Genomic DNA, 26,096 nt, shown 5'->3' with positions numbered 1-26,096 from the left:
TTTTTCCTCCAATATTAATTCCGGGCATTCCATGCTATGGCCATGTGGCGCACACCCCATAGCATGATCCAGACACTTTTTCTTCAACTTTTGTCCGTTTTGATTGTTTAATCGCTCCAAAGCCTATACTTATTTCCAGTCTAGTTAAGAACGGGGCCTTATAGATTAATCATATTTACTGTCAGTATTTTAATTAGATTGCACGAAAGGAGTGAATTCCATTCTCGAAAAAATATAAATAGTTTTAGTTTAATGAAAATTAACTCGCATTCAACTTTGCTTAACACACTGCTAGAGTACTAACTTCAAGCAAGGTAACAATATCAAGAAAGCTCCAATATATGTGATTTTGCTGTTCTTGTTTCATTCATTTAACTTCAGAAGTTGGCTTTTCACTGTAAGATTGGACTCGAAAAATCCCAACAATCTGAAATTACTAGACGATAATATAAACACACATCTCGTGGAAATACAACTCTCATAAATAATTAGAGGCGGGTCTAGAAGTGATTTCTGTGGATCCAACCCCATTGAGAATTTAGCCTCGAACTTCTATGTATACATATGCGAAAAAACTTAAAATGTATACATATAATAAAAATCACACTTAGCTTACTACTGACTATAGATACTGGATTCGACGCTGACTCTCAGACGTTGTTTCCTGAATTCATGAAGATGTTATACCAAAAAACCATATCATTGTTGAAGCTAGTCATGTCCCCATGTCCATTTGTAGAATATTGCATGCTCTCCTCCTTGTTTAATTGAGTGTCATGAGAACTTGAATTATTCTCTTGAAGATCTTCATCATGACAATAAGTTGGATGGTGGGCAACAATATTTTGAGAAACTTGATAATAATTTGAAGAAAGATGGTGCTCAATTTTTAGTGCTGAACATTTAGGCATCATTTCATGGCCTCTCTTGGTAGTTGTAGTAGATGGTAGATCATTTTGTTGTATTAATTCCAACTTTTTCTTCAAGTGAGTGTGCCAGAAATTCTTTATTTCATTATCTGTTCTTCCTGGCAGCCTCGATGCAATTGCTGACCATCTGAAAATAAGAAACAAATAGGAAAAACTCACTTTTAATTTATTGCAACATAACATACGAAAATATATGCCAGACCTCTCAATTTTTTCTTGCTTATATTTTTTTTGGGGAAGATGTTACCTCTATATTTTATGAAACCCTTCATTTGTCTTGACGTAGTTGTGTTAAATGAAGATGATATATGTTCGCACCCCTTCATTTGTCTTGACGTAGTTGTGTTAAATGAAGATGATATATGTGTGGGTGCGAACGTGTGCTAGGATTAGATAGCTAGCAGCCTAACGCAAGATTTTGTGCAAGTAATGTCGGCTATTATCACAATTCGACTTTATAGCAAGTGTAGGTCTAAGACTATGATAGTCTTAGGGCTTTAATTTCTACCATCTTAAATTGATTTTAGCTCTCTATTGTTTTCAGGCGATGTCAGGTCAGTGTGTGTGCACACACGCATATATTGTTTTGAAAACAAATCAAAATAGATAAGAATTTTTGAGCAAGAGTGTCGGACTCCACTTGCGGGAATACACGGGGTATGTTGTTATTGTAGTAGTAGTGTCGGATGATACCTCTTAATTATTAAAGGGTGTTTCTATCAATTACATTAGATTCAAATTCATGTAACATAAGATATCAAAAAATAGATGCATACGCAAACACGTTGTCATCATATAACAAAGTAGATGCTCGAAATCCAATGAGAATAATTTATTGCGCCAACTAAAGCTTTGACTGTGAGAGTAAGAACTGGCGTCTAATCTCACACCTTGTTGAAAGATAACAAAGTAGATTTCGCCCCAAAACCCTCACAACACCCCCCCGCCCTCTCCTTAGGGAAGGTTGACAATAGCAAGGAACCCTAGAGCCATGCCGTGCCATGAAATGCATATTTTTATCGAATCTAAATTATATATACCGTCAGAGTAAGAAATTTTTACATTAGGTAGTTCCTAGCCAGCTAGTAGCTAGTATATATATAGTGGCATGCATGGACAAGAAATTAAGAGGAAGGCTACAAAAAGAAACAAGGCCCAAAGTGAAAAAATTCAAAAGAAGCGTGCTCCAGTTTTGTCTGATGATATAATTTGAAGAAATACAATATGAGAATGAATATTCTTGTTATTCTTGTACCTGTTTCCAAGAAGTTGATGTAGGTTAATGATGGTTTCTTCTTCTTCCTCACTAAAGTTTCCTCGTTTGATGTCTGGCCTTAAGTAATTTATCCACCTTAGTCTGCAACTTTTTCCACACCTTAATAAACCTAAACAAAAGTTGTAAACCAAAAAATGGAAAGAGAGATATAGATCATACTCAATAAAAAAAAAAAAAAAACTAATCTTCTTTAGAAGAAATTTAGTTAATCTTTATTCTTCCGTCCTTCTAAATGCAAAGAAAATCAAGAAAATAAGTTCTGCTCATTGATACTATATAGGAATATATTTTGCACATATCATTAGGTTAAGTTGATCTTACAACAACGAGTAGCTCTTTATAACAATTATAATGTAAGTAATAACCTATTATCCAGTTAACAATCTGATGGTGTGATAGTTCTTGTACATTATCATATGTGCATAGAATTTAAACTACTCCAAAACAAATCAAGAAGGAAAAAGAATTACACAAGAAAGCCAAGTTGAAAAGAATCATTTATCATGTACTCACCAGCTTGTTTAGGAAGTGCCCTCCAATTTTCATGTCCATATTTTTTAATGAAAGATATCAAAATTTGATCTTCTTCTGGAGTCCATGGCCCTTTCTTTAATCCCATTTTCTCACAACAAGGTGCCCTCACCATTTTGGCTAATTGCTTAATATCACCCTTTCTCTCTTGCTCTCTCTCTAGATAATACAAATATTATGATGAGGAGAATAAGGCTAAATGAAAAGGGGGTGAAAGAAAAGGCCAACTATAAATTAGTACATATAAAAACTTTAAAACGTGGAAAAGATGGTCTACTTTTGTGTTTGCAAAAAGTTTCAACTGCAGTGGTCCTGTGTGTCTATTTCTCTGTCTCAAGCAATTCTTCTTGTCTTCTTATTTTTATTTGTGACCGTTTATCACTAAGAGATTTGGCATTGGATTTTCCTCTCAAACTAATTATTACATAGAGAAAGGTGGTGGTAGTTTCCTCATCGAGTTTAATAGCTTGTTTGGTCAAGTTTTAATAGCTTGTTTGATCACGTTTTTGAGAAATTAAAAATATTTATTTTAGAAAATTAAGGTATTTGATTAAGCTTTTCGAATTGAGTAGTAGGAAAAGCTGTTGTCTAGAAAATAAAAAAATAGTTATTTCCCGAAGCACTTTATGAGAGTAGCACAAATTTATGTTCTATCAACAGCAACATACCAAGTGTTTTTCCACTGGTGGATTATGGAGAGGGTAGAGTATACGCATGTCTTGCCCCAACCTCATGGAGAGATTTGTTCAAGGTGTAAATCTTTTTTATATACATAGAACTCATAGCATGTTCATCTCCCAAAATCTACTTAATTTAAAAAGTGTTCTGTCAGAAGTGTTTTTTAAATTGATATTTTTCAAAAGTACTTTTCGAAAAACACTTCTGACAGAACACTTTTTAAATTAAGTAGATTTTGGGAGATGAACATGCTATGAGTTCTATGTATATAAAAAAGATTTACACCTTGAACAAATCAATTATAAGATAAATTTTTATGAAATAATATTTAACTAACCTATCATAATAGGTAAGTTTATGTTGATCGTATTTTACACAATTTGCTAGTGCAACTGCACATTACTTAAAATGCTTTTTATGTTAGAGCTAAATACATTTCTCACATGCTGGACCATTTCTCGGTTGTTTCTTTGGGCTGCAAATGTCCTTTTCATTTGTAACACTTTTTCCAATGTGTTATTAGTCAAAATTTGCGTGCGTCCCCGGCCCACAAAGTCGCATATTTATCTCAAATTTGCCGCCTGTCTAAAGTTTCCAACATATATGTCACTCAAGTGGGTCTTTTCCTTCTTGCTGAAAAGAAGAATTATAAGTGTTTTCTTGTGTTTTAAAAGGATTTTTCGAGATTTTATATAGTTATTATGATATCCACAAAAAGTTATTACTTGTTTTTTTAGCACCCCTTCTGTCACTCGAGTGGCATAGGAGATGAGGTCGCAAGGTGTGTCAACATAGTGTCACACCGAGAGGCGACTCAACATATTTAATGGCCAAAAATCACATTATATTAAGAGGCCTTCAGTGTCTTTCTATAAAAAATTTAAAAACTTTGACATTTCTTAAATTAATTTTTTGAAAAACAAAGTTATTAAGTAATATTATTTAATATTCGGTTTCCTCTAATAGTTCTTTTCTAATTTATAATATCACCGATTCGTTTAATCTTTCTTGAGATATTAGATAAAGAGCTCATTTTTTAGATTGTATACAAATTTCAGTTTTTTACATCCTTCTTTTTGAGTTTTGAGAGACTTGATTCATATTTTCTAGTTATTATATTTGAAATTTAGCATGTAATAAAAAAAGAATACACTTATGGAGAAAAGTATAAAAATACAACAAATATGTTTTTTTTTTTTAAAAGCAACAGAATGCTCGAACAATAGGGCATGATTCTAGGAGTTGGTAATTTAGTATAAAAATAAATTTGCTATATTTTAAGTAGGTTTATCTATAAATATTCTTTGGATGTTTTTATGGTAAAAAATATTTAGTATACAAACTTGAACTCTTTGAGACAATAGATAGCTTGGTAGGAAGAAGAAGAAAAATAAAAATTATGAGAAAGTAAATCAGCGAAAGAAGATTATTCATGTGAGAATGTAATAAATTATCTTACAGTAATTACTTATTACATTGCTAAACAGTTTTTTTCCCTTTCTGAAGAGCTTGTATATCATTTTATCTTACAATATTCAATATTTTTCTTAAGAACTTAATTATAACACTTTTAGTATCCCTAATAAAAAAAGCGGGGCCTCCAAAATGTGGAGGCCTAAAGCCTTTGCTTCAGCAGCTTGGCCTTTTAGCCGGCCTTGGTCACACCTCGTCTCATATATGGTTTAAGGTTGAGCTTATGGGACTTTAAGCAATAGTTTATGTCCCAAATTGACGTTTATTTTGTATTTTTATTAAGCAATCTGTATTTTTATTAAGCAACAATAGTGAATTTAAAGGTGTGGCTTAGCGGCCAAGAAAGATGAAAATTATTGGACTTAAATCTCATTATACATAAAAAGAAATTATAGGCAATTTTTTATGATTTGTCTTAGCATCGGTGAGCTAGTTACTTTAATAGAATGTAACATATACTTGGTGGAATGGTTCGAGCAATAGTGAAGCTACCTTTATCCAAGGGATCCAATTGGTACTCCTAGTCTTTCGTTAAAAAGTTACATTATATAAGTACGTAAATTTTATGCATATATACACTTAACTTTTTCGTGTCCTTATTTTTTATTTTTTATTTTATTTTTATTAGTGAAAATTCTGATTCTATTATTAAATTTAAGAGGTAAAAAGCTAGCTTGAATACCATCGTCATAATTATCATTATTAAAGTACTTGAATGTTGACATAAGTAGTTTAGATGAGGACCTCAAGAGGGGAAAAAAACGAAATGACATTTAGGTCAATGAACAATAATCAATATTTGACTCGAATGTGTACCATAAAATGTCCCGTGTAAAGCACTATATAGTCTATATGTATGACTAAAAAAAGTAGACCCATCACTCTCACCATAAAAAGCACACTGCTATTTTCCAGATTGAGCAAATCTATATTTTTGCCGACACTAATTGAATTCAACAAAGTAAGCTTACCTAAAGACTTTTTGGGATGAAAAGATAGCCGAATGACTCGATAGACACCTTTACTTATTCTATTTTTACATCCTATACTATATTTATTTATCTTAATAAATTCATTAAATATATAAAGTTATTAATTTAGAATATAATAATTTAAAAAAATTAAAATCTCGGATCTACAAACTTCAATCTTGACAGTACCGCCTCTACTTGCATTCTTTACAGATATCACATATTATTGTGATTTTAAGGTGTGAATGAAAAATAAGAAAAAGTATCTTTTGGAGTGTACCCAAAAGACACCTTTTGGATTGCACCTCTCCATCACACCCTTTCATTATCTATAAATTTAAAGGCTTTGCCTCAAATTTAGGAGACCATAAATCTGAATTTTTTTCCAATCTAAATTATTTTTTGCATTTGTTTTCAAAATAAAATTATAGTAGAGTCGTGTGATTCGTTGTCAAATTTGCATTCGACGAAGTTGATGAGGTTTGAGGTATTGCTACGCCATCAACAATATATTCGTTTTATTCTGGGAAGTACTCCATAACCTCGGGTACTTGAGGAGATTAAATTTCTTAAGGACACATAGGGAATTATGTAGATTCGAATATTGTTTATATCATTTTGTTTTCTCGATTTTATTATAATATTGTTTCGTCGTTAATTGTTTTACTAGCAACGTTTGTTGTTTTGAGCACCGTTTGAATAACAAGCTTAACGAATTTAATTTTTTACTGGTATTAATTTTCTGTGTTCTGTTTGTTGGAGACTAAACAAGAAATAGAATTATTTATCGGCACAATCGTGACATGTGGCGTGGAAAAATGAAAGACCTTTCTGGACTAGAAAATGGAATAGTTTTTCATGCAAGGATTTGGCTTTCGATCTTTGTCCCTGTCGGCACTGCTGAGAGATGAGAACTGCTTGCTTATCCAATTGTAGGTTTATATGACAAATTTGTTTGTTTTCTTTGTCTGTGTGCACTCGTCATTATACGGAGAAAATCACAAGAATTTCTTTTCCTTTGCTTGAAAATTAGTTTGTTTTCTCTCCATGTAATCTAGCAGTGAAGACATCTCAAAGTTAAAAACTCATTCTATGTGTTTAAGTGATGATGTCTGGCAGTGGGCTAAGAAAGTATACAGTGTGATTGAAATGTACATGTGTGTATATTTATTATTTTAAGTGTGTCAATGGAAGACACAAATGAAAAAAAAAAATACTCTTTTCAGAAAGTGTGGAATCCAATGGTGGAAGTTTTTCCTTTATAATCTACCTAGAAAAGAAAATCACTCTTTTCAAAAAGAAGGAAAATAAAGTACTCTTTGTGGACATTAAAATTTTTGTGATTTTCTAGTGTTTGGAGATTAAAATCTGTGTGATTTTCTACTCCAAGTTATCATTCGGTTTAAAGAATATAAATTTTTTATTGAGTTAGTAAATTCAGTTTAAAGAATATAAAAACTTTGCCGAAGTTAGTAAATTGTGTTGGTTTGAAGAAATAATATCTTCGATGGTTCTCATGGTTTTGAAGGATACTTTTTTTCCATAAATAAAAGTACTAATTCCTAAGATAAAAAGTTTTTTTTTTCAGGAATAAAAAGTTACTTCTTTGGAAACTTTATCTTTGAATTTTCTACTCTAGTTTTGAGACTAAACTTTCCATAACTTTCTACTCATTTGGTTACTCGATTTGAAAATATAAAAACTTCATCAAATATATCTAAGTTTCTGCATTCAGTTTGAAGATATAAAAACTTCACTGATTTATCAAAATCTGCTTGTGCCAGAAATTATTCGGTTTGAAGATATAAAAACTTCACCGTTATATTCTCTAGTTAAGAGAAGAGAAAGATTATGATTGAAAGGATGTTCATTGCATTCTGTGGCACGAATGACTGATAGAGATGGAAATTAAAGAAAAACTCTAATGGAGTTTTAAAGTGTGAAAGGACAAGTTTTTTCTATAACTCCTTGTGATTATCCTTACTATTACAAAATTCAGTGGCTAAGGATTTATGTGAAGAGGATCATATTAATTTCTTGACATTAAATCTGTCCGTGTCATCTATGTTCATGGCAAATTCTTCTTCATCACTCCAGTTTCCTATTTACCTAACAATCTCAAAGAGATTCAGGCCATCAATTTTTTATTGATAATCTAAATGTTGATAAAGTGGTTATGATGCAAGGAGCAGGAGTAATGATATACATATAGTTTTTGTATATATATAATAGGGAGATTACAATGACAATTGACACTTATGTTAATGATTTCTTGTAAAATTTTATTGCGGGCTGATTTCTTTAGTTCAGCTTTTACTAATGAGTGACTAGTACGTACTAGTACTGATTCACCGGAACTAAGTGCATAGGTCTTTAATGATGATGTTGCACTGTGAAGGAACAATTTAACATATATGGTAAATGCCTTATAAACAAGTCCTGGTTTACCCTAGAACTTGTGGGGGGAAGCTATCTTAGCGGCTAGCCAAATACTCAATCAAGTGCTCCATAGCAAAACACAATCTATTCTGTATGGAAAATAGAAAGGTAAAAAACTCAATTTGAAATACTTCAAATTGTGGGGGTGTTTGGCCAACTGCAAGTTCCTAAACCCAAAAGCGTAAAAATAGAAATTAAAACCGTTGATTGTGTTTTCATACACGAATAGTAAAACATGTCGATTACTGGTTCACAAACCAGAAAATCCCGACGTTCATCTGAATACGGTAATTAAATCAAATAATGCTGACTTATTTGAAAATATATATCTGAATAAAAAGGAATGTGAGTGGTCTAGCGAATGATCTAAACAACCTCGGGAAGAAACAAAGGAAGATGTTCCTAATGCTAGACTGTATCTCAAAGAAATAGTGCGGCTTCATGGCATTCCTATATCTATTATTACTGACAGAGCAGCACAATTCACAGCTAAATTCTGGAAATCCTTTCAAGAAGGATTGGGCACTCAAGTGAAATTTAGCACTGCATTCCACTCACAGACTGATGGACAAGCTGAACGCACCATTCAAACCTTAGAAGACATGTTACGGGCTTGTGCATTGGACTTTGGTGGTAATTGGGAAGATCATTTTCCACTTATTGAATTTGCATATAACAATAGTTATCATGCCAGTATTCAGATGGCCCCTTATGAAGCCTTATATGGGAGGAAGTGTAGGTCGCCTATCGGATGGTTTGAAGTGGGAGAAACACAATTAATTGGCCCAGAATTGATCCAACAGGCGATCGAGAAGATTAAGCTTATCCGAGACCGGTTGGTGACAGCTCAAAGCCACCAAAAGTCTTATGCGGAAAATTGCCATAGGAATTTGGAATTTCAGGCCAATAACTGGGTATTTTTAAAAGTATCGCCAATGAAGGGGATAATGAGATTTGGTAAGAAAGGTAAGCTCAGTCCTCGATACATTGGGCCCTACAAAATCGTACGCTGAGTGGGCCAAGTAGCTTATGAGTTGGACTTACCCCCAGAGATGAACTCAGTCCATCCAGTCTTCCATGTATCGATGCTTCGCAAATGTGTTGGAGATCCGGCCAAAATAGTACCCACAAGCGACATTCAAGTCACTGAAAAATTAGCTTATGAAGAAGTGCCTGTTGCCATACTAGATAGACAAGTGCGGAAGCTGAGAAACAAAGAGGTAGCCTCAGTTAAAGTTTTATGGAGGAATGATAACAGAGAGGAGATGACTTGGGAAGCAGAAGCAGCCATGAAGTTTAAATATCCGCATCAATTTCCACCCCCAGAGGAGACCCAAGATGAAACATCAGTGCTCCCAGGTATGAAATGTTTTACCTTATTACTTCTGGGTCGTGTGTGGCCATGTTTCTTATTGTTGATGTTGTAGCCCTGTGTGGCGATATTATTTTGGGTTGCTGTGGCAGGATGGTAGTGTCAAATTACAGGGGAAACTCTGGCAAAAATTTCGGTAGGAATCCCGAGAATTTAACATTCGGGGACGAATGTTCTTAAGGGGAGAGGATGTTACACCTCGGCAATTTCATGTCGTTGCGTCGTGAATAGACTAACTTCAGTTAAGTCGGACACGAGACCTTCACGACTACAAGAGGGTGATTGGCAGCCTTAATGTATGTACGATAAGATTTTTTTTAAAGTCATAGGACTTGGTGAAACTAGGTTTGTCAAATGAAGTGGAGTATAAGTTATGGTTGGGGAGGATCTCATGGGTGTCGAACTAATGAATATGTAGTAAGGTCTTTAGGACGAGTTATAATGTCCGTTAGATCGTTAAGGATGAGTTACACAAGTACCAAGAAGGTTTTATAAGGATTCGAGGTCAAACGAAGCGATGAGAGCGAATCCGGAAAAGTATGGATTATACGGCCATACATACGGACCGTATAATTTGTACGGCCGTATGTCTGCCCGTAGAACCCCTCCAGAAAGGGGTGAGTTTCTGGAAGAAATATACGGTCCAATATACGGACCGTATAAATTATACGGTCCGTATAGTGGACCGTATATTTCGGGTCGGGTCCGAATTCTATTTATATATATGTATCATTCCTCTTTTGTTTTCTCATTTCCCATCTCTCCAACACCCTTTAAACCTCTAGAACTTTCTCCATATCACATTAACACATAGTCAAGAGAGAAATCAAGGATCAAACATCAAAAGTTGGTAGAATCAAGGGTGTGAATGCTTCCTAAGGGTTGGTAGAAGTTGAGAATCTCTTTGGTATTGAAGTGGAGTTCTTCTCAAGTGGAGTATTTTCATCCAAAGATCATCTCTACATAACCAAAGGTGAGTTTTACGATTATTTCATGTTAATGATAGTGTTGAGTAGTTGAAGAACTCGAATTAGAAACGAGTATGGAATATAAGCTTAAGTATGCAAATAATGGTATGTTGGGTTGAAAGGTAGTTGAGTTATGATTCATGTCATAATATGAGTATAATATTGTCATGAATAGTACTAATGATGTTGAGGGAAGTATTATGTGCATGATAAGCATGATGTTGTATTATAGTTGTGGTTATGGAGGATCGTGGGGGTGAATTTGGGAAATTGAATAACCTGTAGCCAAGGGAATTTATGTGTTATGATATTATGGGCGTTGTTATGATGTTTGGGAGCTGTTTTGTTATTTGAGGGAAAGTTGTTGAAACAAACGAAATGCTGCCCAATTTTCGTTAGCATTATTCGCTTTAGCTCAGGCTTAGGTATGCCTTCAACAATCTAACCTTCGCGCGAACCCCTTTGTATGTAGAATTGTAAGCCGGAAGGAGAGCTCTTAGTCGACACCATTAAGGAGATACAAAGTATGTAAGGCTATCCCCTTTCCTTCAAAGGCATGACTCTCGTTTCATAATTTCTTCCCTATACTTCCATGACCTTCTTACATTCCTAAAGATGAAGTTTGAAGAACTTTGAGAACTTCTTACGACATACGTTCCATAACGATAAAGACGACAATGATGACTTCATGTTGCAGATATTTTACGACATACGTTCCATAACGATAAAGACGACAATGATGACTTCATGTTGCAGATATTTTTATGCTTGTGGTTTCATTGATACTATTTGTCCTTGTTGCCTCACCTCAAAATATTAGTTCATTCAAGGTGAGACCTAACGGTGAGGATGACGCCATAATGTAATCGGAGGTTCACGACCTTACGTCACTCCGATAATGTACACTTTTATTTGGGCTCTCATGCATGCTACGTATATTATATGTGTATATGATATGTATATGTATATAGGGGACATGGGGAAAAGGTGAGGCGCTATAGACGCATAACCACCTGATCAGCTGGTATCTTATGATATCATCCCGGACGCGGGATATATGGGTAATGGTTCGGGTCATTCATTCCGCGGCAATATATTGATATATAATGATATATAGATCGGGCTGCACGTTCCGCAACAATACATGATATGGTGAGATCTTTACGCGCTTGCATGCATGACTCCGCCTTAAGAGGCAAGCAGTTACCGGTTATCTTCTTATTTTTATTTTATCTTCCTGTTCCCTTGTTATTTTATGATGCACGCCTTACATACTCAGTACATTGCTCGTATTGACGTCCCTTTCCTTCTTGGATGTTGTGTTCATGCCCACAGGTAAACAGGGAGGCGACCCAGCTTCCTAGGAGCCAGACCAGCTTGCACAGGAGCACTTCCATATTCCGGAGGTGCAGTTTCTGATATATCTTTTAGTGTTCATACTTGGATATGGTGGAGTCCTGTCCCGTCTCCATGACTACAGAATTTCAGTTAGAGGCTCGTAGATACTCATGCGTGGGTATTGGATGTTATGTGACCCTCATTGTATATTCTGTATATGAAACTTCTGTCGCCGCGAAGGCTTATGTATATATATATATATGTGTGTGTGTACATGTTTTATGGGGTTTATATGTGTACAGGTTAAGACGATGGTAGTATGATGCGTGGTGCTCGGTAGTCAGCTCCGGGTGCTCGTCATGGCCCACTAGGCGGGTCGTGACACAATCAATAGTGAGATGACTCCATATTGGACCACCATACGTAGGAGTTAGTCGATCTTCCACCTGAGAGCAAACCTGTAGGTTCCAAATGGATATTTAAAAGGAGGATGAAAGATGATGGTGCTATTGACAAATATAAGACAAGACTTGTTGTTAAAGGATTCAGAAAACGAGAAGGTCTTGATTATTTTGACACATACTCACCGGTAACAAGAATAACGTCTATTCGGGTATTAATAGTTTTAGCTGTTGTTTATGGTCTTGAAATCTATCAAATGGACATTCAGACAACTTTCTTAATTGGAGATTTAGATAAAAAAAATCTACATGGAACAACCCGAAGAGTTTGAAGTTCCCTTGAAAGAAAAGAAAGTATGTTGACTTGTTAAGTCCTTTACGAACTAAAACAAGCACCCAAACGATTGCATGATAATTTGACCAAACGATGGCATGCAAAATTTGACCAAACGATGTTGGCCAATGAATTCAAGATTAATAAGTGTGATAAATGTGTTCACATTAAGAACACTCTGATTTATATAGTCATTGTTTATTTGTATGTTTATGATATGTTGATAATGAGTAAAGATATTGCTGACATAAATGCCACTAAGCGTATGCTAGCTAGAAAATTTGATATGACAGACTTAGGAGTTGCCGACTTAATTTTAGGAATTAAGATCCACAAGACTGCTCAAGGTCTAGCACTATCTCAGTCTCATTACATTGAAAGATTACTTGAGAAGTTCAAGTATTTAGATTTCAAAACTGCAAAAACTCCAATTGACGTAAACCTTGCTCTTGCAAATAACAAAAGTGAAAGTGAGTGTCAATTGGACTATGCTAGGGTATTGTGAAGTTTAATGTATATCATGAACTGTACGTGACCAGATATAGCATGTGCTATAATTAAAATAAGTCGGTATATGAGTAATCACAATCAAACGCATTGGATGGCAATGAAACGAGTTCTTGAATATTTAAAACATATCCAAAACTTTGCTTTGCAGTACAATAAATATCCCGTAGTTATTGAAGGATACAATGATACATATTGGAACACCGGATCAACAGAATCCAAATCGATAAGTGGATATGTATTCAGATTGGTGAAGGAGCAGTGTCATGAAAGTCATCCAAACAAACGTGTATTGCCACTCTACAATGGAGTCGGAGTTCATAGCTCTTGACAAAGCAAGTGAAGAAGTTGAATGGCTCTAAAATTTCTTCGAAGATATTCCTTTCTGGCCCAAACCTGTGGCACTTATATGCGTGCATTACGATAGCCAAACAGCAATAGGAAGGGCAGGGAGCGTTATATATAACGGAAAATCTCGTCACATATGACGGAGACACAAGACCGTTCGACAACTACTCTCTAGTGGAGTTATCACAATTGACTATGTAAGGTCAAGATATAACGTATCAGATCCACTTACAAAAGGCCTAACTAGAGAGGCGGTTGAAAGATCATTGAGGGAAATGAGTTTAAGGCCTAGGACAAGTCATCATGGCGGTAACTCTACTTAGTAGACTGGAGATCCCAAGAGCTAGGTTCAAAAAGATCAAACAAAGTTATGAATGACGGTTCAACATTGTCAAATAACTCAACCTATTCTCATGATGAAGACAATGTTTAGAAACAAGGATAAAGCATTAAGGTTTTTTAATGAGTTAATAAAGCTTAAAGCTTTTTAATGATTTCTAAGTTTGGAAGGTATGACCAGATAGTATATCTACGGGATGGCACGTTTAAGAATCGCCCATGTGAGTGTGAAGTGTAAGCCGCTTCAAGGAGTATGTTAAGTAGAGGCCCATGCTCTACGCACTCATGAACCAGGCAGTGTTCATGGCTGAAACGAGCACAACAGTGAGAGACGGTTAAAGGGTTAATTGTGTGACATGTGGTTGTCTAGGTATACACCAAAGCTCAACGGTTCAAAGATATAAAATCTACTAATTGACTGAGTATATCCGACATATGTTCACTATATATCCGTTTTATTCTGGGAGGAAGTAATCCATAACCTCGGGTACTTGAGGATTAAATTACTTGAGGACACACAGTGAATTCTGTGAACTCGGATAGTGTTTATGTCATTGTGTTTTCTCGGTTTTATTAAAATATTAATTCATCGTTTGAATATTATTTTACTAACAATGTTATTTTGAACACAGTTTGAATAACACATATTTTGTCCAACTCAGACACATCCACGGAAGCCCGGTGAACGACCAGAAGCGTGAAAATACTTATTTTATTTGAGTTGAGGTGTCTGGTTTGAACCTTTATAAAATAGAAACCATAGTGTGGCAAAACCGAAGAAGTTAAAATGCCTACCAAGCTATTCAGCCTGAAAAGATAGCAGAAAACTTTTATAAGATTTCATTTGAAACTTCGTATAATTATTTGTGATGTCAGTGCTGGCACATCTTAGAAAGGTTGAGACAAGATAACTGGAGCCCTTTTTAAAGATTAAGATCTTGACATTCATGCACGAAAGTAAAAAAATGTGCTCGTGGAATAAGAGTCAGAACTTACAAATTTAAATTTAAAGCTCTCAAGAGTCATCATTTTGGTTATTTTAATACTTTATATATTTGACTATTTTCATCTAAACCTTTTTCCGCATGATCTGACTAATTATCACTTGGATTAAGATATTTAAAAATGGAGGGAACTATTCTTGTACTTCGAGTATAATACACGGCATATTTGCATCTTATTTTAACAAAAAAATTCCTGCTTAAGTCTAAATTGTTGATATAATTCAAACCTTAGCGGGGACACTTTAATTACAAAATCAGTGATTGTTTGATCACCTCTTTAATAGCCTAAGCTTTTAAATAATGCGATAATTACATAATTTACATGATATCATAGCCCGATTTATTCCAATTCTTATTTAGTCGATACTATTAGACCCTCATATTATGTTGTTCACGCTCAAGTTGGTAAACTTGAGCGTGCGATGGGTGGTGTTGAGTTTATCTCACATCTCCTATTTGGTCTTTGAAATTAAAATCTCACTTCATAAACTAGCTTTTGAGGTTAAGTTACATCCAAAGTTCAATTTTGATCATGGTACCATAACATACAAAGGTACTTCATTCGAGTTTCACGTGTTTGACCCATGAAAATAAAAACAGGTCGCACGTGAGGGGGACATGTTACGAATATAATAAAGTAAATATAAGTGTGTTCTCTCTAACAACTTAAACTTTTAGATGCGACAGTCATGTACACAAAACTTTTAATTTTTAATTTTTTGGTATATCGGAAAAGATCAGTCATGATGTGCACAAAACTTCACTTACTTCTACAATGAAACTTTGAGGAGAAAAATGAAATTACATGCAGACTAAGATTTAAAATCAATATGTTCAGAATATACAATTATTATATATACATCTTTCGAAACTATATAGTTCATGTATAAAGTTCTCCATTTATCCTTTGAATTTGTGAGATGTTTATCTACCTCAGTTGTATATTAAAATCTAAGTGCCACTTATTCCAATCTTAGGGGTCTAAGCGATAATTACTATAAAATATCCTCTCTTAGAATATTCATATCCATAGTTATCATATACTTAGGTGAAAGCATATAAGAAAGTGCGTGGCTGAAAACATATCGTATGTAGTTATTAGACGGCTTTTGAGTTAGTACATGCATATTCTAATGTCCACTATCTTTAGTCATGATTAAGTACATGGTTTTTGCAAGTCCGGTACTTTTGTAACCAAAAAAATAAAAAGAATCAAACTCGGCTTATTCTGTGCGTGAAAGGGCCAAAGTGTACATTTATATTTTCGCCTTTTCACGCACAGAATCTGTGTGTGAAACCCTTCCCTAAGAACCTCAACCCACCACATGCATTCTCTTCTCTTTCATTTCCTCCATCTTCACCCTTTCAACAAACTTTTGCACTTCCAAAGACATGTCTCAAAGTTTTGAAACTTCAATGTTTGCTATACAACCCGATATTTGCGAATGCAGTTATTACTGTAAACTAAAAATATCAAAGACCCAAGATAATCCGGGTCGTCATTTTTGGCGTTGTAAAGTGCCCGAAGTAAGTGTTTTTACATTTTTTTAGTGTTTTTTTTTCACGTTATCCATATATTTTACTTTAAAAAACTGATTTTCTTGTAATGTTTATAGGATATGGGCGGTTGCAAATACTTTCGGTGGGAAGATAGCATTCACGTGGATAAAACAGTGGCAGCGAAGTTTAAAATCCAATTTTGGATAGAGATATTGCGACTTCACGTATCTCTAGAGATACCGCTAAGTTGGACTCGGAATTTAAGCTTGTGGAAGCTCAAGAAAAAATTGAAGGTTTGGAGGTGTTGCTCACCGATTCCGAAAAAAAAAACGAAATTTGCTGAAGGCTAAACTTAGGGAGCTCAACACGAGAAAACAACTTTGAAAGAAAAACATAAACTGTGGAAGATTATTTGTGCTATGTTGTTGTTGTTCGTTATTTATATGTATTTTGTTTATTAAGTTTAATATTTCTATGGATTATGTTTTTTACAAGTTGTACCTTTTCCCCTATAATGTAATCCGCACCCTTGTACTAATTTATTTGTGTTTATTTGTGAAATTGTCAATTAATAATAGACTTTAACAATAAACATTGAAGAATTAAAAACATGCCAAACTAATTCAAATTTATGACTTCATCATAAAATAAAAATACAAATTAACAGCCTTAGTCCGAAACTTAAATGACCCATAATCTAAGACAGTGAGCCTAAATAGACCCTAATCGTCATCAGAATAGAAATCCTCGATATCGTCCTCAGAACGATATTGGCGGTCTCTTAACACACATTTTTTTTCAGGAGATGTTAGTTCTCTACCGGTTGATGATGCTTGTTCTTCAGCCAACTTTAGCATGTAAAATCTACAACGTCTTGCCAGCATTCTGTTGTTTTCTTTTCTAATCCTTTGTACGGCCACCTCGCAAGTGGCTGGACCTACTCGAGGCATGGTTAGTGAGTACCTTGTTGGGATTGGAGCGTTGAGATTTTCCAAGTCACGAACAAGACGTTCTGATTCGACAATCCGATGTGACCATTCTCGGCGTAAACCGCAATAATATTCTCGCGGATCTGAATATTTCACATTGCAGAAATCATCATTACGCTCTACAAGAAGGTGCAGATTTAGCTCGTCTAGTTTGAAATCACTGGTATCACTCGAAAAACAGCTATGATTTGAACTCTCATCATCACTGCTATTTGGTTCTTTTGGAAGGAGTAAAGACCAAGCTGAGTTTCTACTGCTCGACATTGAATATGGTGTAGTCTAATAACAAAAGAAAGGGATACTTATATAGTTGCAAACCCCCAAGTACCCTCGGGGGGGGGGGGGGGGGGGGAGGATCTTTATGACCCTTACCTACTTACCTTATTATAAGAAAAATATTAATCTTCATCGGACATTTCACAGTCCCAATCCCACTTGGATCTAAATCTTGTGTTACCATGTATACCATATTCTACCCTATGGTAACATATTTGCATCCGATTGTTCTCTTCGCGAAAACGATTAAGAGCAAAATTAAACTCTTGTGGAGTTCCGCGAGGCATTGACATAACACGTTTTTTTGGGCGTTTAAGCCCTATTGAAGCTAACTTTTGCTCCAATGCTTCAGCCTCCCTAACATGCCAATTTCATTCCTCACTCATTGTTTTATTGTATTCTTGATTAAATATTTTGTTAGGGTTATATGAATAATGAAAATCATCATCATCTAGTTCCCATGTCCTACCCATTACTTCAAATATTTTTACTGGGGTAAAACATGTAATAGAATCAAGATTTCCAAATTGGTTGTAGAATGTCATGATAACTCGTTTTAAAGTGAATACTAGTTGTTTGTCAATCATGTTATATATAGTCATACATTTTTTGACCGTTTATTTGAATTAAATATCACGCAATTTTCTTATGCGCAATATGACATGATTTGACAACACATCATGCATGTCAATTTCAACTTTTTTATGACACCTAAAAGACCGATTTGACAACACAATGCTGCATTTTTGACTGTTTATTTTAATTAAATTCATATTACGCCATGTTCTTGTGCGCAATAGGGGTGATTTGTCAACACATCATGCATGCCAATTTTAATTTTTTTTTTACACCTAAAGGACCGATTTGACAATACAATGCTGCATTTTTTATCGTTTATTTGAATTAAATTCATATTACGCAATGTTCTTGTGCGCAATAGGACACGATTTGACAACACATCATGCATGCCAATTTTAGCTTTTTTATGACACCTAAAGGAACGATTTGACAACAAAATGCTGCATTTTTGACTGTTTATTTGAATTAAATTCATATTACGCAATGTTCTTGTGCGCAATAGGGGTGAATATGAATCTATTTAAGAAGAATGTTGGACGAGGTAAAAACTCATCCATTTCATAAGTTTAAGTCTCTTAAGTCATTCAAAAAAACCTATCTTAAGTCATACAAAAACGGCTCAAGATATTCCACCAATTAAGGTTTCAATACATTAGGATGGTATTATCGTTGATGACAATAGTACATTTCGTTACAATAAAAGACCAAACGTTCATGTTAAATGTCCACTTGAAATGTCTTATGAATCACTAGTCACATACATATATGAAAAAATGAAGGTTAATACAGATGAGTATGAAATCTCTATAACAGGCAGATATCCACAATCAGTTTCCAATGGTATAGTGTTTTATGGTAGGCATTATATCAATGATGATGATTCTTTAAGGGATTATTTGAATGCGCAAGAAGAATTAAAACATATAGTCGCCCTTAATGTTCTGGAGATGAAAAGATACCCAGAGAGGTTTCTCAAGAACAGCCCAGTCAAGCTAACACGTATGGAGATTTTATGTTTTACGGGGGTATTTTGAGTAGCTAGGTGCCACGGGAAAATCTTACCCAACAATTAAATCAAACTTGGTAAATATGCATTCTTATATTATTATTTTGTGCAGTAGCACGTGTTTATTGTATGTATTGGTAAATAACCATTTTTAAATCTTTGTAGGGGTTATAGACCTGATACGAGTAATATTGGGCAGTCATCTCAATTTAGTGGAGCAAGTCATTATTATCAGAACTCTCAGCCCAGTGGAGCTGATTATTACAATAATTCTCAGTTCAGTAGAGCTGATTATTATAATAATTCCCAGTTCAGTGCAGCTGATTACTATCAAAACTCTTTCTCTCTCTCTCCCCCCCCCCCCCCCCCTCTCTCTCTCCCCCTCTCTCTCTCTCTCTCTCTATATATATATATATATATATATATTAACCGGGTTAAAGTAGGAGTACAACATATTGGTGATTCCTATTTATTTTGTTTTAAGGAGTCGCCACCTAATTAATTTAACGGTGAATTAGGACACTTAGAGGTCAACTAAGGCAAAGTTAAAACTAAACCTCAATTAATAGTCTGCTTAACCAGTATGATTCTAGGTAAGGCTCTATATTATCCTAAAGGGAAGGGGTTAGGCATCCTTTAGAATCCGTTAACTTACGGTTATCCGGCCAAACTTAGGTTAATTAATTAATGCTAAATAAGATGCCTGAAATTTTAAGAAAAGGGGCTAAGAAATGTTGGTAAGGTTTTTAAGAAAAAATATAAGAATGTTGCTCAAGATAGGATGTAGAGAAAATATAATAATTTGCATAAAAGAAGATTTTAAATGCTATTTAAAATAAGACTTATAAAAGTTGCTAAGGCTTTAAATAAAAATGCTATTTAGAATGAGATTTATAGAAAATATAATGATTTGCATAAAAAGAACTTCAAATGCCATTTAAAATAAACTTATAAATGTTGCAAAGACTTTAGATAATAATTCTATTTAAAATAAGATTTGCATAAAATATATAAATAGAAGAAAACGCGAGTTTGTGCAATGTTTTAATAAATACTTGAAACAAACTAAACAATGAGGTACTAATTGACTTTGCTTTTTTAGAAGTATAAACAAAATTATGATTTATTAACTACATTCGGCTAAAAGTATGCATAATTTGAATGACCTTAAAAGATGTTTACAAAATATTCTTTAGTTCGTTTCCTTAAACTAACTACCCATTCCTAAACTAAACCTACTAATTCATTAGGATTTATCTAAACTAAAAAAAAAAAAAAAAAGTTAGTTGCAAATACAAATTAATGTGCACAAAAATAAAATGAAAGGGCCAATGATTATCAAATGGGCCAGCCCACTTTTGAGGGACTGCTGCTGCTGCTGTTGGGCTTTTAGCCCAGAATTTTTATTTGCTGCGGACAGAGCTGATGCGAGGGAGATTATGTTAGGTTTTAGCCTAACACCGAATGCGGAGGAAGACGAGTCCCTCAGACTCGTATGCGATGGTCATGCATAAAAGGATGAAAGGAAAAGGATTAGTATTCGACCAGTAAATAGTATTGAACATATGAAATATAAACTCAAAACAAATCAGCAGATCGTGTATATACTACGTATATTTAAGTATACTTTCTGTATACATGTTCATAGCGGTTTTAAATAGAGGTATACCGGTAATACATGAATATACATAACCAACTGAAATATATACTTGCAACAACGCACCAAATTTAAACGCCAAATGGCAATAAACTATAAGGCAATACACTAGTAACTATGACTAGATATCAGAAGTCTTTTAATTCATTTTAACTCCAAAAGAAAACAGTGTCGAACTTCGACTTAGGATCAAATTATATTCCTTAGAAATGAAGAAGAATGATTGTCCTTTCCATCTTTAAGAAGCAGATTTTATGCCCAGTGGCATTTATTTTAAGGACAAGCAGCAGATTTTTTTTTTTAAAATATTCACTATGCAGCCACTAGCTATAACATATATATGACATATAAATCATAATTAACCATAACAGGATATTCTACATATGCTTGAACATGGATAGACTTAGGCTAGGATAACATAAAAACACACTTTGACTATGCTAGGTCAAACAAACATCCAACCATGCTTCACTGTAAAAAAAATAAAAAAATAACTCATCGTATGACAAACTTCATCGAACTAAACTAACTTTAAACAGGCTAGGCAATTTAATTTCTAAGCAAACCAGGAGTGTCTTTCTCCTTCAACTATGATCACAGTTTCAAATTGAGCAAACAAACTAGAAGGCTAATTACAGCTCTTTATCAACTGCCATACTAAGCAAAACAAACTAAATACTTGAACATAGTTTTCTTACCAACTGCAACATTAAGCAAAACAAACCAAGAAGCTAAACATATATCGAACTACTCATAATCGCATAGGAAACAAACCAGAGTAAACAAAGGGAACAAACCAGAGTAAACAAAGGGATAGAGCAGAGCTGCTCAATTCCAGCAACTTGAGGGATGAGAAGTATGCGAGTATATATTTGGATGATAATAGACTTATTCGAAACATAAGGATAATCTTGGGTTAAGAACACATCAGACCACAATAAACATCAACTTCTAGGTTTCAATTAGTCCAATCACAGCATTACATCCACTTTAATAACAGACTAACAGAACCAAAGTTAGTATTGGACAGGCTTAATATTGTAATTAACGACTAATGTGACTTTGAGGAAGGAGGGAAAGGAAAAAACATGAGACTTAAAAAAGACTTCTATCACATCATTTCCAGCAACATAGGAATACTAGAATCATATGAGCAAGCAAACTAAAAGGAGGTTCGAACAGCCCATTTTCTTAGATGTATTTTAATGCAACATTCACCTTGTTCTTACTGTTTTACCTTACATAGACCACAAGTTAAGTCCATGTTTCATCATCAGTTCCTAGTTTAACAAACACAAACAGAAGCAAGCAAACATACAATTAATGAAAGCAAGCATGCAGAGTCACATACAGGGTCACGCAACACATGTCTAACAGATTCTATCAATAGGGAACTTATTTGTTATGGTTTTAGGGCAGAGATTACTGTATGTTAGTTAAGGATTATCAATCATACTATTTGATTAAACAAGCCAATACACAGATGCAGATTTATACTAAGGTAATCTTCAGATAATGCAAACACGAACAAACATCAAGATTAAGGCTAACTGAAACATATTTATCACATATCACATGTCTAACTAAACTAAGATAATAAACATATTGTCCATATAATCAGATCTGATTTAAACACGCAATTAGCATCTTACTACTACAGAGACTAAAAATTTAAAACGGGACGAGAAAATTACGGACCTTCTTCGGGTGCAGCGAAATGGGACGAAGGGTTCGATATCACCTCGAACACTTCAAAACTCAATTCCCAGAAATAAGAAAGATTGATAAAAATCGAAATTTTGGCTTAGAGTATTTTTAGCAACAAAACGAATGCCTTCAGTTTCTATGGAATTTTAGGCTAAAAGACTCAAATTTTCAAAGGGTTATTGTGCGGCTGAGAGCTTAATTCTTGGAGAAATTTCTTGACTAAAAAAAAAACTGATTCTTGGGGGTTTCTAAAATCCAGAATCCTCTATTTCTTCAGGTCATTCCCTGCCTCCAAAAAAATCTCCATTTTGATGACTTAGAAACGATTATTTATAGGGCGATTCTAGGGTTTGTCGCGAAGAAGAGAGAGAGGAGCGGGGGACAGATGGAGGTGGAGTGACAGAGGAGCGTGGGGGTGGCAGAAGCGTGGAGAACAGGGCATGGTGGAGTGGAGGCGGCAGAGGGGAGTAGGGGTGTCAGAGAGGTAACGTGGGAGGAGCGATGAGGGAGAAGAGAAGAAGGGGAAGGGGAAGCGGCGACGAGAATAACAAAAAGGAAATGAAAGGGAGACTTTAGGGTTTCCCTTATTTTGAACGGATGAGCCGGGTCAATTAGTGGACTGGGTTGGTAGTGTATTGGGTTGGGCTGGTCCGTTTTGAAATATTGGGCTGGTATTTGAAATGTGGATTGGGCATTAAAAATGAGTTGGGGTGAATTAAAATGGGCTGGTAAATTAAAATGTGGACTGGTTTTGTGAATTGGTCCGAAAATAGTATGAGTTGATTGAGCTACTACATTTAAATAAAAGACCTATTTAAATAACTTGTGTTAAAATAATATGCAATTATTGGTGCTCAGATAAAAAATGGCGTTGTAATAGCCGTGCAATAATATTTCGAAAATCCACAGTAAATAAACACTATTACTTAATTATGCAAAGATAAATGCGATGCGTGTGCTTAAGCTGGTAAAATGCCGAGAATGATAAAATTGTGAATAATAATAATAACACTGATGATGGCTAGTAACTGTAATGGAATAATGAAACGCCGGTATTGATAAGAGGCTAGTAATTATAGTAAAATATAATATATATATTTTTTAATTTTTCAAAAAATATTAGAAGCGTAAATAGATATTTTGGAGGAGAGGCGGGACAAAATTGGGTATCAACAATATATATATATATCGTGTATGAGGAGGCCTTTCTTAGATGGCACTGATTGTCCAAGTTATGTGAATACATCAGAGAGTTATGGCGATGAACCAGCTAATAATGCAGAGGTAACCGATGATGAAGATAGTGAAGGGGATGAAGAAGATACGCATTGTAGTCCCCAAAAGCAACCAGAACCAACTCACCACCACGTACCACCTCCGATGGCCGAAAACCCAATTCTTGACAGCTCAATGCAATGACATTTTGACTATATTCCATAACTTAATAGTCTCCAAGGTCGTGAGGATGCATTTGTCTTCACAAGAGATGATTATCAAAGTCACCAAAAAACGTAGATTGAACCAAAAAAATCCCATGACTGATGAATGCGTCATTGCAAAGGGATTGCAGTTCACATCAAAAAAGATGTTGCAACGGGCTATCAGAATGTATTGCGTAAGGGATATAAGGGATTTTAAGGTTGATGACTCAAACATATCGGTATGGAGGCTAGTTTGTAAGCGACATACTCAAGGCTGTCGGTGGTTGCTTCGGGAAATTGCTAAGCCGGATGGTCTGTGCGAAATCACAAAATTCCACCCGAAGCACACTTGTGATATGGAACAAAGTCGAGCAGATCATTTTAATCTAGATATAAACATGATTGCTCATGTGTTACTTAAACACATTGAGGAAACTCCAAGGTAATTTATCTGACCGTTTACGTTATATATCTTATAGCAATTAAAATATCATTGTTAAATGTTGTTTGTTTAAACTTATGCAGGATGCCTATCAAAACTTGTATTAGCATGGTCCACTCAAAATATGGTAAAATCATAAGCAAGAGAAAGGGATTTCTCGGGCATAGACGTGCTTTTGAAACGATCTTTGGAACTTGGGAATCCTCTTTTCAGGCATTGCCGGGGTATATGGCGGCTCTACAACATGCTGATCCTGGCACTGTTGTACAGTGGCAGCTTTTAGAGCGCAGAATTTTCGACTTCGTCTTTTGGGCATTCAAACCAAGTATTGATTGTTTTGCTCACTGCCGGAATGTGATATCGATAGATGGGACCCATGCATATGGCCGATATGACATTAAGCTCCTAATGCAGTAGGTATGGATGCCAATGGGTCAATATTCCCTCTTGCTTTCGCAATTGCCGCCAACGAGAGCAACGAGACATGAGGGATGTTCTTGACTCATCTACAAACTTATGTTATTAAGGGTCGTCAAGGCATATGTGTCCTATCGGATCGTCATAAAGGCATATTGCACAATTTGCGTACTCTAGAAGGGTGTCAGCCTCCACATGCTTACCATCGATATTGCTTAAGGCATTTAAAGGCTAATTTGCAAACTTTTGTTTGCAAATGGCACTGTAAACAAATTGATGTGGGGGGCTGCGATGCAGCATCAACAAAGAAAATGGGCTGCAAAAATGGAGCTGCTAAAGGAAGTGAGTGAAGAGGCATATATTTGGTTGATAAAATTAGAAGTTGAAAAATGAACGCTTTATGCTGATGGAGGAAGGACATGGGACATGCTCACAACGAATAACTCAGAGTCTTTCAATGGACTCCTCAAATCTACTCAAGGACTACCTGTCACCGCAATGGTAAGACTAACTTTGAGGCAGGTCGTGGAGCGATTTGCGGATAGGACAATGCAGGCAAGAGCTATATTAGCCGACGAGAGAACATGGATGCCAAAGCCCTATAAAAAGATGGAGCACCATAGAAGAAAGGCAGAGGGTCACCAAATGACCGAGTATGACGTCGTTCAACGAGTGTATGAAGTTAGAACGGGTTATTGTGACAACAAAGGAGGAAACAAACATATCATTACTAAGCATACACAATCATGCACTTGTGGTAAGTGGCAAACGTACCACATGCCACGTTCTCATGCAGTCAAGTGCTTTGAGAGAATGGCCAGAAATGTAACTGATTGTGTGGCTGAGGAATATAAGGTCGTAAAATACCTTAAAGCATATTCGGGCCAATTCCGTCCCCTTGGTGATCAAGCTTATTGGCCAACCGCGCCGTTTTCTATGATTGCGAACAAGAACCATATCCGTAAATTCAGAAAAAAATAAGCTAACCCGTTATCACAATCAAATGGATGTTAGTGAAAAGACTTACTCTCGCAAGTGCTCGACATGTAAGCAATTTGGGCATGATAAGCGATCATGTGGGCAAAACTCCAGTGGTGGCAGCACATCTGGAAGTAGAAGAGTGTCTAGAACTTGATTTTTTTTTTTTTAAGACTATTGTAATTTAATGATGTATTTCGTTGCTAATGGAATGAA

At 35.2% G+C, this 26,096-nt stretch overlaps 1 protein-coding gene across 1 annotated transcript; it reads right to left on the bottom strand.

Moving 5' to 3' along the window:
- Positions 1 to 430: 430 nt before the first annotated feature.
- On the bottom strand, positions 431 to 3,041 carry LOC132640140 (transcription factor MYB14-like). Its single transcript, XM_060356601.1, has 3 exons — positions 2,719 to 3,041; positions 2,185 to 2,314; positions 431 to 1,056 (listed from the first exon to the last, which is right to left on the bottom strand). Exons 1-3 carry the CDS (start codon positions 2,849 to 2,851, stop codon positions 651 to 653), a joined length of 669 nt encoding a protein of 222 aa, XP_060212584.1. The 5' UTR covers positions 2,852 to 3,041; the 3' UTR covers positions 431 to 650.
- Positions 3,042 to 26,096: the final 23,055 nt, after the last annotated feature.

The sequence above is a fragment of the Lycium barbarum genome, chromosome 5 (assembly GCF_019175385.1).
Source record: "Lycium barbarum isolate Lr01 chromosome 5, ASM1917538v2, whole genome shotgun sequence".
Taxonomy (NCBI): Eukaryota; Viridiplantae; Streptophyta; class Magnoliopsida; order Solanales; family Solanaceae; genus Lycium; species Lycium barbarum.
The sequence above is the reverse complement of the archived record's forward strand: the minus strand, read 5'-3'. Positions and strand labels throughout refer to the sequence as shown.

Coding starts and splice junctions, on each gene's coding strand:
- LOC132640140 (XM_060356601.1), bottom strand. CDS start 2,851: ATGGTGAGGGCACCTTGTTGTGAGAAAATGGGATTAAAGAAAGGGCCA. Junction 2,315..2,718: donor GGCACTTCCTAAACAAGCTG/GTGAGTACATGA, acceptor ACTTTTGTTTAG/GTTTATTAAGGTGTGGAAAA. Junction 1,057..2,184: donor CATCAACTTCTTGGAAACAG/GTACAAGAATAA, acceptor TCTTATTTTCAG/ATGGTCAGCAATTGCATCGA.